This window comes from Andrena cerasifolii, chromosome 13 (assembly GCF_050908995.1).
Source record: "Andrena cerasifolii isolate SP2316 chromosome 13, iyAndCera1_principal, whole genome shotgun sequence".
NCBI lineage: Eukaryota > Metazoa > Arthropoda > Insecta > Hymenoptera > Andrenidae > Andrena > Andrena cerasifolii.
In genome coordinates, this window is record NC_135130.1 from 10520039 (window position 1) to 10537997 (window position 17959).

At 43.4% G+C, this 17959-nt stretch overlaps 2 protein-coding genes across 2 annotated transcripts in view; both read right to left on the reverse strand.

The window, feature by feature from the left end:
- Nucleotides 1–11245: 11245 nt before the first annotated feature.
- On the reverse strand, nucleotides 11246–17957 carry LOC143375813 (uncharacterized). The gene has a single exon (XM_076825310.1). The coding sequence runs from the start codon at nucleotides 17921–17923 to the stop codon at nucleotides 17657–17659; it is 267 nt and encodes an 88-aa protein (XP_076681425.1). The 5' UTR covers nucleotides 17924–17957; the 3' UTR covers nucleotides 11246–17656.
- Chi (LIM domain-binding protein 2 Chi) overlaps nucleotides 11246–17959 on the reverse strand; it is a 103004-nt gene continuing 96290 nt past the window's right edge. The window contains exon 9 of the mRNA XM_076825291.1: nucleotides 11246–13147. Within this exon, the coding sequence (XP_076681406.1) occupies nucleotides 13124–13147 (24 nt within the window). The 3' untranslated portion in view covers nucleotides 11246–13123. The remainder of the gene's footprint in view (nucleotides 13148–17959) is intronic.

The following is a 17959-nucleotide window of genomic DNA, read 5'->3' on the forward strand; positions in this document are numbered from 1 at the left end:
ACGTACTTACAGTAAAAATATAATTATAGTGTCAAGCCTGCTTCGATACACAATCGGCATTTTTCAGCATTTTTTGGCGTTTTTTATTTTTCACAGCTTGGTTTTTCAATTTAAAAATCTGAAAAAAAATCAGGACAATAGTAACAATCATACGTACTTACAGTAAAAATATAATTATAGTGCCAAGCCTGCTTCGATACACAATCGGCATTTTTCAGCATTTTTTGGCGTTTTTTATTTTTCACAGCTTGGTTTTTCAATTTAAAAATCTGAACAAATTCTCTAATATGTGCCCCGATAACAGAAATGTCCCTGATTTTTGTCAAAATTCTTCATCCCCTAGTATAGGAGAAATTCAACAAAAACCTGATTTCCTATTTTTGCCCTTTACTACCGTCCGGCGGGAGATACGAAGTTGAAAATTGCCACAAATGTTTCTTTTTTAATAAGCTTTCGAATGATTCATCGTGAGTCGAATTCGGTTCAAGGGCACATTTTACCATCTTAACCGGCTATACCCTTTAGTATACCTCTTTCCACTTCATGTTCTCCTGATACCTGGGCCAAAATCTGGCAAAAATTTTCAGAATGCACAAAATTGGGCTTTGTAACAGGAGAACATGATGTCGAAAGAGGTGGCACTAAGTAACGTCTTCGGAGAGAGAATCGAGGATGCCTTCGAAGCTGAAATTCAGAATACCTCTTTTCGCTTCATGTTCTCCTGATACCTGGGCCAAAATCTGGCAAAAATTTTCAGAATGCACAAAATTGGGCTTTGTAACAGGAGAACATGATGTCGAAAGAGGTGGCACTAAGTAACGTCTTCGGAGAGAGAATCGAGGACGCCTTCGAAGCTGAAATTCAGAATACCTCTTTTCGCTTCATGTTCTCCTGATACCTGGGCCAAAATCTGGCAAAAATTTTCAGAATGCACAAAATTGGGCTTTGTAACAGGAGAACATGATGTCGAAAGAGGTGGCACTAAGTAACGTCTTCGGAGAGAGAATCGAGGATGCCTTCGAAGCTGAAATTCAGAACACCTCTTTTCGCTTCATGTTCTCCTGATACCTGGGCCAAAATCTGGCAAAAATTTTCAGAATGCACAAAATTGGGCTTTGTAACAGGAGAACATGATGTCGAAAGAGGTGGCACTAAGTAACGTCTTCGGAGAGAGAATCGAGGATGCCTTCGAAGCTGAAATTCAGAATACCTCTTTTCGCTTCATGTTCTCCTGATACCTGGGCCAAAATCTGGCAAAAATTTTCAGAATGCACAAAATTGGGCTTTGTAACAGGAGAACATGATGTCGAAAGAGGTGGCACTAAGTAACGTCTTCGGAGAGAGAATCGAGGATGCCTTCGAAGCTGAAATTCAGAATACCTCTTTTCGCTTCATGTTCTCCTGATACCTGGGCCAAAATCTGGCAAAAATTTTCAGAATGCACAAAATTGGGCTTTGTAACAGGAGAACATGATGTCGAAAGAGGTGGCACTAAGTAACGTCTTCGGAGAGAGAATCGAGGATGCCTTCGAAGCTGAAATTCAGAATACCTCTTTTCGCTTCATGTTCTCCTGATACCTGGGCCAAAATCTGGCAAAAATTTTCAGAATGCACAAAATTGGGCTTTGTAACAGGAGAACATGATGTCGAAAGAGGTGGCACTAAGTAACGTCTTCGGAGAGAGAATCGAGGATGCCTTCGAAGCTGAAATTCAGAATACCTCTTTTCGCTTCATGTTCTCCTGATACCTGGGCCAAAATCTGGCAAAAATTTTCAGAATGCACAAAATTGGGCTTTGTAACAGGAGAACATGATGTCGAAAGAGGTGGCACTAAGTAACGTCTTCGGAGAGAGAATCGAGGATGCCTTCGAAGCTGAAATTCAGAATACCTCTTTTCGCTTCATGTTCTCCTGATACCTGGGCCAAAATCTGGCAAAAATTTTCAGAATGCACAAAATTGGGCTTTGTAACAGGAGAACATGATGTCGAAAGAGGTGGCACTAAGTAACGTCTTCGGAGAGAGAATCGAGGATGCCTTCGAAGCTGAAATTCAGAATACCTCTTTTCGCTTCATGTTCTCCTGATACCTGGGCCAAAATCTGGCAAAAATTTTCAGAATGCACAAAATTGGGCTTTGTAACAGGAGAACATGATGTCGAAAGAGGTGGCACTAAGTAACGTCTTCGGAGAGAGAATCGAGGATGCCTTCGAAGCTGAAATTCAGAATACCTCTTTTCGCTTCATGTTCTCCTGATACCTGGGCCAAAATCTGGCAAAAATTTTCAGAATGCACAAAATTGGGCTTTGTAACAGGAGAACATGATGTCGAAAGAGGTGGCACTAAGTAACGTCTTCGGAGAGAGAATCGAGGATGCCTTCGAAGCTGAAATTCAGAATACCTCTTTTCGCTTCATGTTCTCCTGATACCTGGGCCAAAATCTGGCAAAAATTTTCAGAATGCACAAAATTGGGCTTTGTAACAGGAGAACATGATGTCGAAAGAGGTGGCACTAAGTAACGTCTTCGGAGAGAGAATCGAGGATGCCTTCGAAGCTGAAATTCAGAATACCTCTTTTCGCTTCATGTTCTCCTGATACCTGGGCCAAAATCTGGCAAAAATTTTCAGAATGCACAAAATTGGGCTTTGTAACAGGAGAACATGATGTCGAAAGAGGTGGCACTAAGTAACGTCTTCGGAGAGAGAATCGAGGATGCCTTCGAAGCTGAAATTCAGAATACCTCTTTTCGCTTCATGTTCTCCTGATACCTGGGCCAAAATCTGGCAAAAATTTTCAGAATGCACAAAATTGGGCTTTGTAACAGGAGAACATGATGTCGAAAGAGGTGGCACTAAGTAACGTCTTCGGAGAGAGAATCGAGGATGCCTTCGAAGCTGAAATTCAGAATACCTCTTTTCGCTTCATGTTCTCCTGATACCTGGGCCAAAATCTGGCAAAAATTTTCAGAATGCACAAAATTGGGCTTTGTAACAGGAGAACATGATGTCGAAAGAGGTGGCACTAAGTAACGTCTTCGGAGAGAGAATCGAGGATGCCTTCGAAGCTGAAATTCAGAATACCTCTTTTCGCTTCATGTTCTCCTGATACCTGGGCCAAAATCTGGCAAAAATTTTCAGAATGCACAAAATTGGGCTTTGTAACAGGAGAACATGATGTCGAAAGAGGTGGCACTAAGTAACGTCTTCGGAGAGAGAATCGAGGATGCCTTCGAAGCTGAAATTCAGAATACCTCTTTTCGCTTCATGTTCTCCTGATACCTGGGCCAAAATCTGGCAAAAATTTTCAGAATGCACAAAATTGGGCTTTGTAACAGGAGAACATGATGTCGAAAGAGGTGGCACTAAGTAACGTCTTCGGAGAGAGAATCGAGGATGCCTTCGAAGCTGAAATTCAGAATACCTCTTTTCGCTTCATGTTCTCCTGATACCTGGGCCAAAATCTGGCAAAAATTTTCAGAATGCACAAAATTGGGCTTTGTAACAGGAGAACATGATGTCGAAAGAGGTGGCACTAAGTAACGTCTTCGGAGAGAGAATCGAGGATGCCTTCGAAGCTGAAATTCAGAATACCTCTTTTCGCTTCATGTTCTCCTGATACCTGGGCCAAAATCTGGCAAAAATTTTCAGAATGCACAAAATTGGGCTTTGTAACAGGAGAACATGATGTCGAAAGAGGTGGCACTAAGTAACGTCTTCGGAGAGAGAATCGAGGATGCCTTCGAAGATCTGAAATTCAGAATACCTCTTTTCGCTTCATGTTCTCCTGATACCTGGGCCAAATCTGGCAAAAATTTTCAGAATGCACAAATTGGGCTTTGTAACAGGAGAACATGATGTCGAAAGAGGTGGCACTAAGTAACGTCTTCGGAGAGAGAATCGAGGATGCCTTCGAAGATACTCATAGTCAGATTTCGTCATGTTCTCCTGATACCTGGCCAAAATCTGGCATAAATTTCAGAATGCACAAAATTGGGCTTTGTAAGGAGAACATGAGTCGAAAGAGTCGGCACTAAGTAACGTCTTCGGAGAGAGAATCGAGATGCCTTCGAAGGATGCCTTCGAAGCTGAAATTCAGAATACCTCTTTTCGCTTCATGTTCTCCTGATACCTGGGCCAAAATCTGGCAAAAATTTTCAGAATGCACAAAATTGGGCTTTGTAACAGGAGAACATGATGTCGAAAGAGGTGGCACTAAGTAACGTCTTCGGAGAGAGAATCGAGGATGCCTTCGAAGCTGAAATTCAGAATACCTCTTTTCGCTTCATGTTCTCCTGATACCTGGGCCAAAATCTGGCAAAAATTTTCAGAATGCACAAAATTGGGCTTTGTAACAGGAGAACATGATGTCGAAAGAGGTGGCACTAAGTAACGTCTTCGGAGAGAGAATCGAGGATGCCTTCGAAGCTGAAATTCAGAATACCTCTTTTCGCTTCATGTTCTCCTGATACCTGGGCCAAAATCTGGCAAAAATTTTCAGAATGCACAAAATTGGGCTTTGTAACAGGAGAACATGATGTCGAAAGAGGTGGCACTAAGTAACGTCTTCGGAGAGAGAATCGAGGATGCCTTCGAAGCTGAAATTCAGAATACCTCTTTTCGCTTCATGTTCTCCTGATACCTGGGCCAAAATCTGGCAAAAATTTTCAGAATGCACAAAATTGGGCTTTGTAACAGGAGAACATGATGTCGAAAGAGGTGGCACTAAGTAACGTCTTCGGAGAGAGAATCGAGGATGCCTTCGAAGCTGAAATTCAGAATACCTCTTTTCGCTTCATGTTCTCCTGATACCTGGGCCAAAATCTGGCAAAAATTTTCAGAATGCACAAAATTGGGCTTTGTAACAGGAGAACATGATGTCGAAAGAGGTGGCACTAAGTAACGTCTTCGGAGAGAGAATCGAGGATGCCTTCGAAGCTGAAATTCAGAATACCTCTTTTCGCTTCATGTTCTCCTGATACCTGGGCCAAAATCTGGCAAAAATTTTCAGAATGCACAAAATTGGGCTTTGTAACAGGAGAACATGATGTCGAAAGAGGTGGCACTAAGTAACGTCTTCGGAGAGAGAATCGAGGATGCCTTCGAAGCTGAAATTCAGAATACCTCTTTTCGCTTCATGTTCTCCTGATACCTGGGCCAAAATCTGGCAAAAATTTTCAGAATGCACAAAATTGGGCTTTGTAACAGGAGAACATGATGTCGAAAGAGGTGGCACTAAGTAACGTCTTCGGAGAGAGAATCGAGGATGCCTTCGAAGCTGAAATTCAGAATACCTCTTTTCGCTTCATGTTCTCCTGATACCTGGGCCAAAATCTGGCAAAAATTTTCAGAATGCACAAAATTGGGCTTTGTAACAGGAGAACATGATGTCGAAAGAGGTGGCACTAAGTAACGTCTTCGGAGAGAGAATCGAGGATGCCTTCGAAGCTGAAATTCAGAATACCTCTTTTCGCTTCATGTTCTCCTGATACCTGGGCCAAAATCTGGCAAAAATTTTCAGAATGCACAAAATTGGGCTTTGTAACAGGAGAACATGATGTCGAAAGAGGTGGCACTAAGTAACGTCTTCGGAGAGAGAATCGAGGATGCCTTCGAAGCTGAAATTCAGAATACCTCTTTTCGCTTCATGTTCTCCTGATACCTGGGCCAAAATCTGGCAAAAATTTTCAGAATGCACAAAATTGGGCTTTGTAACAGGAGAACATGATGTCGAAAGAGGTGGCACTAAGTAACGTCTTCGGAGAGAGAATCGAGGATGCCTTCGAAGCTGAAATTCAGAATACCTCTTTTCGCTTCATGTTCTCCTGATACCTGGGCCAAAATCTGGCAAAAATTTTCAGAATGCACAAAATTGGGCTTTGTAACAGGAGAACATGATGTCGAAAGAGGTGGCACTAAGTAACGTCTTCGGAGAGAGAATCGAGGATGCCTTCGAAGCTGAAATTCAGAATACCTCTTTTCGCTTCATGTTCTCCTGATACCTGGGCCAAAATCTGGCAAAAATTTTCAGAATGCACAAAATTGGGCTTTGTAACAGGAGAACATGATGTCGAAAGAGGTGGCACTAAGTAACGTCTTCGGAGAGAGAATCGAGGATGCCTTCGAAGCTGAAATTCAGAATACCTCTTTTCGCTTCATGTTCTCCTGATACCTGGGCCAAAATCTGGCAAAAATTTTCAGAATGCACAAAATTGGGCTTTGTAACAGGAGAACATGATGTCGAAAGAGGTGGCACTAAGTAACGTCTTCGGAGAGAGAATCGAGGATGCCTTCGAAGCTGAAATTCAGAATACCTCTTTTCGCTTCATGTTCTCCTGATACCTGGGCCAAAATCTGGCAAAAATTTTCAGAATGCACAAAATTGGGCTTTGTAACAGGAGAACATGCCGTCGAAAGAGGTGGCACTAAGTAATGTCTCCGGAGATAAAATTAAAGAGTGAGAAGTGGCGCAGATGTTTCGAGACAGTTACTGTTTAACGAAGAGACGCAGAATTTTGGAGCGCCTTTTGAAAGGCCTGCGCCTCTTATTTGCAACTTTAAGTCGATGCCTTTGAAGCTGAAATAGCCACTAAACATTTGTTGTCATATAGCATATATTTAGGTTATATTTTCTGTCACTTCGAGGAGCCGACCACATAATAATCACGCGTATCCAGTCTGCGCAGTTTCACTAGCCCAATTCAACATTCAATACAATTTTGTATATATAATGTTTGTTGATAACTGCTTTCTGCAGAGGACGTGTAATAAGTGTATTTCATGTTCTGTTTCGGTGCTTTGCTAATTAAAAAATGTCTAACCTAACAAATTTCATTTTCTGGGGACATTCCCTCATCTATTTTCCCTTTTCACTTAGAATTCCTTACTGCTAACATAGAATACTGTAGCATAAGCACATTTCAAGTAATTGAAATGTACAATGAATTTTCTACGTTACAGTACCAGCCGACTTTCCGTTTAAATTTTTATAAGTATAACCACAGACGAGGTATAGAATAGACCTATCAAGCAATGTATCTTTGTGTCGCCGGTTTAGGGGGTCCTAGAACCCCCTTGCCATTTTAGTGTCGCATGCAACGTTACCGGTGAAGTCTCAAAACAGATTGTAACGCTACGCGTGGTAGGAACTAGAATTAAGCACGAGTAAAACTAGTTTATGTTTTGAGAGTCAATGCCCGCGATTTACAAATGTTTCTGTTAGAGTAACAATTTAAAAATCGTCTTATGAACATATTTCGTTCAACGGAAGAGAACGGAGGAAGAAAATAAAACGATATCACATTCGTCTTTTAACCTTGCTGTCCTATTCCGGTTTATTTAACGCAAAACAAATTTATATAAACAACATTATTTGTGGAAGACATGCTTTGATGATGTAACGTGGAATACCTCGCAAAGGAATTGTAACTTTGTATATTTCAATAAAATGCTGAAGCAGAGAGGACTTTAAAAATTGTGAAAAACTCAACAGTTCCAGTATCTCGCTGAAATATTCCAACTTGCACTTATTCTTCCATCTTAACACTATATTCGTGTTCTGGGGTTCGGTAGGAACAATCGAACAACATTTTAAGTTACATAGTATTGCAAGTTAAAGAAATTCTTACATACCACTAGAATATTTGACAATCGCAGCCATCGGCTCGGTTCTCACCGATTACCAGGTCTCACCGCGAGGAGGTTGCTGCGCTTGGAGACCCGTAGAGAGATAGATGGAATCAAAGTTCCATCGATCTCCCTGTACATGAAGCCTACTAAATCAAAGAGATGGATGGAAACAAAGTTCCATCGATCCCTTCGGTTTAGATATAGAATCTAGGGAACTGCCAAGCAATCACTCGATTAAAAGCAATTCAGGAAAGAAGGAAAGGCGAAGGGTAAGCATGACACGAGTATTGGACGGCGCAGTTCCTACCACCCTGCTGTCCAAGTCGAAAGGGAAAAGCGCTCGGCGCCTCCCAGACGATTCCTGTTGCTCCGATGCGACTCGTCAGGAGCAAACACTTGACCTGACTCAAGCCGTCCAACGCGGAGATTGGGTAATCGAACCGGGTGACTTACGCAGGCAGTGTACCAAAAGGTGCACCCCCTACGCCCGAAACTTTTCCCTTTGGACAAGAACACCAAGGGATGAAACTGATCCACCCATACCGATTCCATGCTCAGTCACTTGCTTCCGCAAACGGAAGCAGCGGTAACCTCCTCATCACAGATGAGGAGCCAAGTTAATGATTTAGTGACTGCTTGGCAATTTTACATGGGACCTTAAATACTTCATACTATAATAAATTAGCCTAGGCTTCCTTAGATGTCTTCTTTCACTGTCACTTTGCACGATCACTTTTCACTATTACTTTTCACTATCACTTTTCACTATATCACTTTTCACTATATCACTTTTCACTATATCACTTTTCACTATATCACTTTTCACTATATCACTTTTCACTATATCACTTTTCACTATATCACTTTTCACTATATCACTTTTCACTATATCACTTTTCACTATATCATTTTTCACTATATCACTTTTCACTATATCACTTTTCACTATATCACTTTTCACTATATCACTTTTCACTATATCACTTTTCACTATATCACTTTTCACTATATCACTTTTCACTATATCACTTTTCACTATATCACTTTTCACTATATCACTTTTCACTATATCACTTTTCACTATATCACTTTTCACTATATCACTTTTCACTATATCACTTTTCACTATATCACTTTTCACTATATCACTTTTCACTATATCACTTTTCACTATATCACTTTTCACTATATCACTTTTCACTATATCACTTTTCACTATATCACTTTTCACTATATCACTTTTCACTATATCACTTTTCACTATATCACTTTTCACTATATCACTTTTCACTATATCACTTTTCACTATATCACTTTTCACTATATCACTTTTCACTATATCACTTTTCACTATATCACTTTTCACTAGTTTCTTTTTAAATATATCGTGTTATTAACTCCATTCCCCGAGTAACGGTGAACCTGAAAAGCTGAAACAATCAACTACTATATGTTAGTAACGGTGTGGTCGGCCTGGAAAGAAATTAAGGAAAAGCTTATTGAGTTGGAGACGATCGAGATAATTTCGACCAACAGCAGAGCACGCACGAGCATGCAAAACCACCGCAGAGATAAGTACTTGAAGGAAAGAGCAGAGAATGTAGACCCATCGATGAGATGCATGACAGAGTGACAGAAGTCACAAAAAACCATCGAAGACATAGACGAGATGAAATGAATCAGGGAAAACCATCGAAGACATCGACGAGATGATATGAATCAGGGAAAACCATCGAAGACATCGACGAGATGAAATGAATCAGAGAAAACCATCGAAGACATGAAATGAATCAGGGAAAACCATCGAAGACATCGACGAGATGAAATGAATCAGAGAAAACCATCGAAGAAATTCACGAAAATGAAATAAATCATTTAAACCCATCGAAGAAATGCATGAAATAAAATAAATCATGCAAACCCATCGAAGAAATACACAAAATAGAACGACTCGCGCAAAATTCTCGAAAGTATGCATGGAAATAGGACAGATGATGGAAAACGACCGAAGAAATCAGATTTGACATTCGCAAAACAATAAAATTTTAAATGACTTACCGAACCCCAAAATTTCATCAGCATCAAGCGAATAAACGAACCCAGGCTAGAGGGGCGAGAGGCTGGGGGAAGAACCAGGGTTGAAATCCTGACCAGGTCCCCAGCAAGTTCAGCAGTTCCGAATGGTCCAGGTGGCTCGACAGCTCCGGGGGAGGGGGAGGAAGAACCAGGTCCCCAGGAAGTCCAGTGGATCCAGATGGCTCGGCAGCTCCAGGGGGAGGGGGAGGAAGAACCAGGGTTGAACCCCTGACCAGGTCCCCAGGAAGTCCAGTGGATCCAGGTGGCTCGGCAGCTCCAGGGTTCCCGGAGGTCCTTCAAGTCCGGAGGACCGACGACGACTGAGTACATGAAGATCTGTGAGCTCCTTATGTAGACTTCGAGGAATGATGTCCCCCGATCAAAACAAGGTCGACGGTTAGTTACAATTGCGAAATCCAGCGAATTCTTCGGCAAAAATGGATTTTCGGCTAAAATATCCATTCCAGTGGCTATTGCTGTGACAAATAATATTAACAACATTTACACTAACCCCCCAGTATAAATTATTATTAACTATGATTGATAGAACTCGAGATATCAAGCAATTAGTAACATTTGGCCTTGGATTTGCAAATGATTTTCTACGCCGAAAGAATTCTCTTTTATTCTGCATATTTAATCCTTTGATACATTAATGTTAATGCTTATACATATCACATAAATACAGTTTAGTTGAACTTGGTGTAAATGAATATTTACGGGAATATTTGGAAAAATATAAGTGACATACTTGTTTCTCTCTTAGTTACTAACATCGACGAAGTATAGGATAGAGCGATAGACAATATATAAGTACGCACCCACCTTTCAGCATTTCAACACATTTCAGAGTAGTTGCTGAGTTGGACGCTGTTCATGAACAGAGGTCGCTAAATACAGTCCTGAAATTATGGGTCGGTAACACAGATTGGGTGGCGACACGAAGTCCCATAAGGTGATAGGTCTATTCTATACCTCGTCTGTGGTGAAACGTAGAGGAACTAACAAGGTAACACGGAGAATATCGACCGCAGGTTAATGAATTATAAAACAAATACTATATTATCAAGAGACGTTAATCAGTCGCAACAGACGGGCACATTGGATGCTGACGTATCTTATGAGAATCTCAGAAGGTAAAAAGTGGAACGTGGTAGAACTAACAAGGTAATACAGAGAATATCGGCCGAAGGTTAATGAATTATAAAAAAAATACTACATTATCAAGAAACGTTAATAGGTTGCAACAATCGGTCATACTAGATGCTGACATATCTTCTGAGAATCTCACAAAATAACGAAACATGTAAGGACATCTGTAATGTCTTAAAAGTAAATAATAGAATTGAGAGACGAAAGTTTTCAGCACTTTATATGGTAGAAAATTTATAGAATTCGACAGTAAATATTAAATACTGAACTAACGAATTTCGAGCTCCTTCGTTACTTACTGTTTAACGAAGTTAAATTTCAAGTAAAAATGTGAAATATCCAACAAGACCAACATAAAGAAAGTAGCCGGAGGGGGAATCGTAGGCGGTGGCTCGAATATCATTTTTTTATTAACGTTTTGTCAGTTACAATTTTGATTACATACATATAATGTGGATCCTTCTTTAAACACATGTCGCTATGATACAAATGACGAGGATAAAAATTTGGAGTGCGTAAAAATGTAATTAGATGACAATTTTTTTTTCATTTGTTTGTTTCTTTCTTTGTTTGCTGCTTCTTCTCCATTTCTCCCCCTTTTATTACTTCCATTGGTCATGGCGATGGGCCAACTTTGAATGTATATTAATATAATATACCGAGCTGGCCCATGTCCACTCGGGGTAAACATGTAATTTACTCCTTGATCGCGTTTATTTCATTTTTTTTTTTAAATCGTCCCTAATTCGCTAATATTTTGTTTTCTTTTGTTCCTTTCTTCTTTTATACACTATATCGGTGCACATTCGCCGCTCAAGACTGGTCCAGTGGTAGCGATCGACCGACACGCTGATCAAGAATCTCAAGTAAATCTTTCACACCGACCACACAGGCACGGATTAGTACCAAATTCAGAGGACAGGATATTTACAGATGAATGAACGGCTCGTCTAGCCGTGCATCCGGTACCTTCGTCTACAACCTTTTCACCTTTCACATTCATTCGTCTCGTTTCTACATCGTTAACCCCTCGAGTCCCGACTATCTCATCTACTTTCTGCAACTGGATTGTCAGAAGAACATCGCGTAGAAAACTGTGCTCGTTTTCCTGTTCAATTTACATAGACATTCGTATCCTCGGTATGGAGTTGAAGTAAACTTGAATAGTTCTGAGATGGCTGCCTTGTTAGCCCTACTTTGGAGGTGGACCGTTAATGCAGGCTTTAAATATCCCAATAAATAAACGTACTCATCCTTCGCAAATCTCTCTAGAGTCTCCTGCGCACAGTTTCTACCCCCGTATTACTAAAACAAGCCGCCTTAACTTGCCTTCTCCAAAGTAGAGCCGAACGGCAACTGCTCCCCAACACGTGGCCATTTTGCATTACTAGAACGTACCTGAGTCGCGACTGCTATTACATAGGTTTATACAGGCTTGAAAGTTGAGTTTTCTAAACCCTCGACGAAGCATTCGAAGAACAAGACACGAGGGGCTACGCTCGCCTTGCCATTGATCGTTAATTGGCGAAGATGGTCGCGCAACGTGTCCGCCGACGTATTGGAAAAACAGACTATCCAGATGGACAGGCGTTGCTTCACGCGAAAAGGAACCAGGGACAGAGAAGTTCGACTCCGTTTCGAATAGCTCTGGGGACAAAAGCGAGAGGATTCGGTCCTCTGAACTTGGAACGACGATAAGCCGCCGCAAGTTGCTCGCCGTGTCGACAAACAGTCGCCACGCCACGTCTCTCCTCTTTTACTCTTCTCAGCATTTTACACAGGACTAACCGTGCGCCAACAATTGCTCGGAATACCATCTTCTGCGGACCGATAATCGGATTCAGGGGCTGAACACTAATTAGCCAGGATCACGTAAATCGCTTCGTCGATCCTCTTTACCTCCTTGTTCTCGTTGCTGATCTGAGCTCGAGTTCCAGGATAGAAGGAAGAAGGGTTCCTTGTATGCGTTTGAGATTCGGCTACTCAGTCCAAAGGCCGCAAATAACACTTTTGAGTGCGTCACACCTGCTTATCCCTGAGCCAAAATCTACTTGGGACCTTTCTGACTCAGGACCGAAGTGTTCTCGAATGATATCACGCTTCCATATAGTTGCCGTGGACGGAAGGAAATGATCTGTTTCTTTTTACATCGTCCCCCCTTTCGGGAGATTAGCGATCGAACGGCTCTCGTGGTCTTCGCGTGAGCGATGATGATGACGCTGATGATTCTTGGGAAGAAAATCGTTTTGCGCGCTTAGGATTCTTCAAGTTCAACGTATGTGAAAACGGGAGATCTAAATAAAGATTTACAAGTCTGTATTGGTAAAAATTCGTCAACAAAGGTGGATTATGCTAAGGAAATGTTAACCAAAATATAAAACAATGTCCCCAGGTGTATGTTTCTGAATACGCGATAAAGATCTCCTTCGATATTCCCCCCATTCTAAATCCCAATATCTCGGAAAGTATTTCACATGTTTTACATAAAATTTGGAGCGGGATAGAAGGGAGAAAGGAAACACTGCCTTTAAGGATATAAAGTGACCAATGTTCTTCGTTCTGTCTGTTACATTGAAGCTTACGAGTTCTGGAGTATTTTCGTTCGTCTTTCATCGTTCATCTTTCAGCAGAATACCAAGGGGTCAGAAGACACAGAATTAATCGATCGATACCGAGGAATCGACGAGGAGCACGGATACCTCGCGGATTAGCGCGACTCCCCCTTTCTCGAGAACCCTTTTTATTCAATGATCGGATACTTTCACGGTGACCGTTAAATATTAATCGTCGTTATTCGCCTCGCCGTGTCCACTGCCTTTTTTTTTATACAAATTTTAAAAACTAATTTGTATGATTCGTCGACCACCTGAACGAGGACGGCCACGAGGTGGCAAGGACTTCCTTCCAGTTCTTCGTACGTACAACGTGGACAGTCTGCAATCTCTCTCGATCTTGGCTCGCTTGCATTACGATAAATCTTGTATCGCAAAAAAAGAAAAAGTCTATCGAACTGGAAACGAATCGGTCCGTGCCTCGCCACGTCTTGGCTGCATCGCGCATTCTCGTAAGGCATCGCCAGAATTCCTCGGGCACTCGACTATTCCGATGCAAGCGACACTCTCGCCTGGTCTATTTACAGTCAGAAAAGCTATCGTCTCCGTTTGCGAAAGCAAGACTCGCGAGTGTTGAAAGTTTAGAAGAATCTTTAAACGTAGGAAAATCATTCGGCCCCATCGAGTGTCGGCCGATGCGCTTACGATTGGCGAGACGTTCGGTCTTCGAGTCCCTCCTCCGTTCCCTCGTCTCATTTCGACTTCTATCATCCGAGAAAACCGTATCACGAGAGTCTGATCGAATCGACCTGCGTCCAGAGCTTCAACCTAGTCTGTTATCCTGCGGCGCCGTGTGTGCTTTTCTCGCTAACAATTAAAAATTTCTCACCCTATTTACTTTATCCATTTCCCTCGTGTATTTTCCTCTTTCCATCTTGCCGTTTAAATTCAATTCACATTATTTAGGGTATAATAATTAATTAATTAATTAATTAATTATAATAGTGTCATTATAATTCGTAATAATATACAACATTTGTCAATAGATCATTTATCCTAAAACCCACCGCATGCTCGTGTCGAAATAATCATTTAGTCCTGCTCTCTCTCTCTCTCTCTCTCCCTCTCTCTCTCTCCCTCTCTCTCTCCCTCTCCCTCTCTCTCTCTCTCACTCTCTCACTTTCTCTCTCTATCTCTCGTATATCCGCATTCTTGCTCTCATTCTCTCCCTCAACTCGCACACGCTCGCACATATCTTTCTTTCTTGCCACTTGTGTTCATCGCGCGTCAGTCATGCTCTCTTGTACGAAACACCACCCCCGCTCTCCCGCCACTTTCCTTCGCACACTCTCACGCCGTGGGACTGTACTGGCTTCACGCGTAGCTTATCTATCTAATTCAAATGATTTGTAGTTGCAACTGTACGTGTGTGTCTGTCTGTGAATGATCTCTGAACGGTGTGTGCCATGCGCGTGACTCGCTCCGCGTGCACCCTCTCCGCGTGACTCGTCAACGTCCTCCTCGTCCTCTCGCGAGCTGACTGCAGTCATCGTCAACGGTGAAACGTTTCGAGATCGAAAGGACGAGGAGGGACCTTGCGCGGAGGGGGTGGCGCGCCCTTCTCCGTGTTCCGCTCGCCTGTGTGACAGTGTCGGTGCGTGTATATGGATGACTTTGTACATATTCGAAAAGTTCCTATCCTCCACTGAGACGCGTGTCCAAAGTGGAACCACCCAAAAGCGCAGAGTTCATGGACGTGATGAAACGCCGACGTTCGTGCCCTCCCCTCTGATCCCCAGTGTCCCAGACGACGGACCAATCGACAGGGGAATCCTCACTGTACCTACTTTCTCTTTTAGCAAAGCCCTCGCTGATGAGCGTGTGTCGTGGATGCGAACGCGAGGCACTCAGCAGGATCCAGCGTGCCACGGTGAAGTGCTATACGCGCCCCGTTTCGGGCACTAGTCGCCGAGGACGTCACTGTGGCACGCCTAGGAGGTACTTTCGATCATCCCGCCGGGTAGCAGGTTTCTACGGTTCGTTTTAGAAAGCGAAACAACAGCGAGTGCGTTTCCAAGAGTTTCCTAGAGTTCACTCGGGAGGGTCGCTTTGGTACCCGGGGGTGCTACCAGGTCGAGCTGGGATTGTTCAACGTCTACGAGGAATCCTGGAGGCTGAGCAACGGGATCCACTCAGAGTAGATCGTCGTTCGAACAACCCTCGAGAGTATTAAAGGAGGCAAAATTTATTTCCAACTCGCACGGCTGAGAGGGGTCGGGTTCGAAGTCGCAGAATGTGTTCCAAGCGGTTTCAGGGTAGGATATCGTTTATTCGAACGACAGAATCGAAGCAGAGCTCGTACCAACGCCGTGTACTCGTGGTGGCACCAGTCGAGGGAAGAAACTAATAAATAGGTGTGTCGTGTGTGATGTATACGCGTTACGATATACAACTAGACCGATGCTCGTTTCTTACAATTAAGAAGGTTTAGGGTACCAACAAATCCTCGCCTGTTCGGTATCCAGAGGAGAGGCTGGGGACTGGGTAAGGGAACGTTCGGGTTCGAAGGAGGTCTGACGCGACGAGGTTTCGAGTGGAGCGCTTTGAAAAATGCTCGATAACGCATATTATATAATGCCCCGTTCTGCCTTGGCTCCGAGAGCGTTGAACAACGAAGGAAGAGAACACAACGAATCACGAGGATTAATACAAAAATAGGAACAAACGTATATAAGCATACACAATGAGGAACATATTATACACATATATATCATGTAGAAACGTAAAGCGCAAGGAACTTTATACTAGAATGATTCATAGTGTACGTAATCGTGCCTTGTTGATGTTTTCCTCTCTCTTTCTCTTTCACTCTTTCTCCCTTTCCCCTCTTTCCTTCCCCCCTCGATCAACTCGCGCGCGGATATGTGTGAGTCTAATCATCGCGAACGCGCACGATTGAGTAATAAATTGTCTCTGGCGACTCGCGCCGCGACGAAGAAAGCACATGCACACCGGTGCGATGGAAACTACTATTCCGTAAGAAAAAAAAAGGTGCTGACACGATGATCGGACGTGGGTACGCGCTGTGCTATGCGATAAAGGGCAAGAATGCGCTCTTCAAGTGCGCAACGAGGGACGAATAGTTCCCTTTCCGCCGATAAACAATGCCTGTATGATGAAAATGTTCAACTTACGTCTGATTTGCAAGCTACTTTCCTCCCCCTTCCTCTTCCTTTTCGTGGCCTCGCCTTGCCGTCGTAAATATTTTAATAACAATAGTAGAGGGCTAAAGGGTTACAAGGATCTGACATTTATGGGTAATGAGGGCCTGTGCGTTGGCGTTCAATCGTTGGCTCCGCGCTTGAAAAATCGTCGAGTCTAAGAGAATATCATCCCGCTCCTCTTGCACACCCACATCCTTTCCCTCACGCTCTCGCTCTTCCTCTATTTCTTTCTCTCTCTGTCTCTCTCTTTCTCTCCCTCTCTCGCACCACCCCACAGATATCCCTCAACCACTGTGTTCGACATCATACCACACTCTGCTAATCTCGCATACGTTTGCACAATACGTCGTACTTACCATATACCTCTTACAATATTTTTTTCATTTATATTCATTTATTATTCTATTTTAATTATATCAATACTGTTGACGGATAGAGATTCATTCACAGCTCGCTACAGAGCGAATGATCGTCTCTGCCGCAGCGCGTTGCGTACCGTTTTACGTTCAATTTCGATTCGATTCGACTCGATTCGGCTCGATTCGACTCGACTGGACTCGACTCGACTCGATTCGATTCGACTCGATTCGTTTTCCCCCGAGAAACGTTTCACCTCCAGTCAATCTTCCTTCTTCTATTTTATTATACTTGTTGTCCCTTTTGACATAATGTTTTATCACACGCTAAACGCTCGGCCCCCGGCTCCGAGAGGCCGGCACGAGATGCTCGCGACGGTGTCCCAGATGTGTAATCTCGGTTCGTTCGGCTCGGCCGACTCGGAGACACCGCGCGCCCTCCCCTCACCCCTTCAAGGACCACAAGAGACGGGTAAAAAGCTCGAACGGGAACGCGTGCGTCCATCCTCGGCCTCGAGAGCACCCACGGTCGGTCACAGCGCACTAGATCGTCGTACAGAGCATCGTTCCTCCTGAACTCTACTGGGCCCAGGCGCGCACAACTCTTCGGCACGTCCACGAGTTCGTCGCGTACACCCTCCCTCCCACGATAACCGACCACAGACGGACGATCACTTGTGACCACGCTGAGCGAGAAAATACTCGATCTGCTGCAGACAGATCAGCTGCTGCATCAAGCTCTGCAGCGGGTCCTGGCCCTGAGATTGAGGAGCTTGTTGCCCTTGCTGGAGCGGCTGCGTCAAGCCTCCACCAGCAGGCTGAGCAGCCGGCGGCAGCATCGTGCCTGCTGGACCCGACTGCTCGGCCAACAATTGCCGCTGAAGGTGTTGCGCCTGATAGTGGGCCACCGCCACCAGCTCCGAGGATTCCATCCCCATGGAGGCTGCTGCGGCGGTGGCGGCGGCCGCGGCGTG

What these genes read in the sequence shown, in the direction of transcription:
- LOC143375813 (XM_076825310.1), bottom strand. Translation starts at nt 17,923, where the DNA reads ATGGGGATGGAATCCTCGGAGCTGGTGGCGGTGGCCCACTATCAGGCG.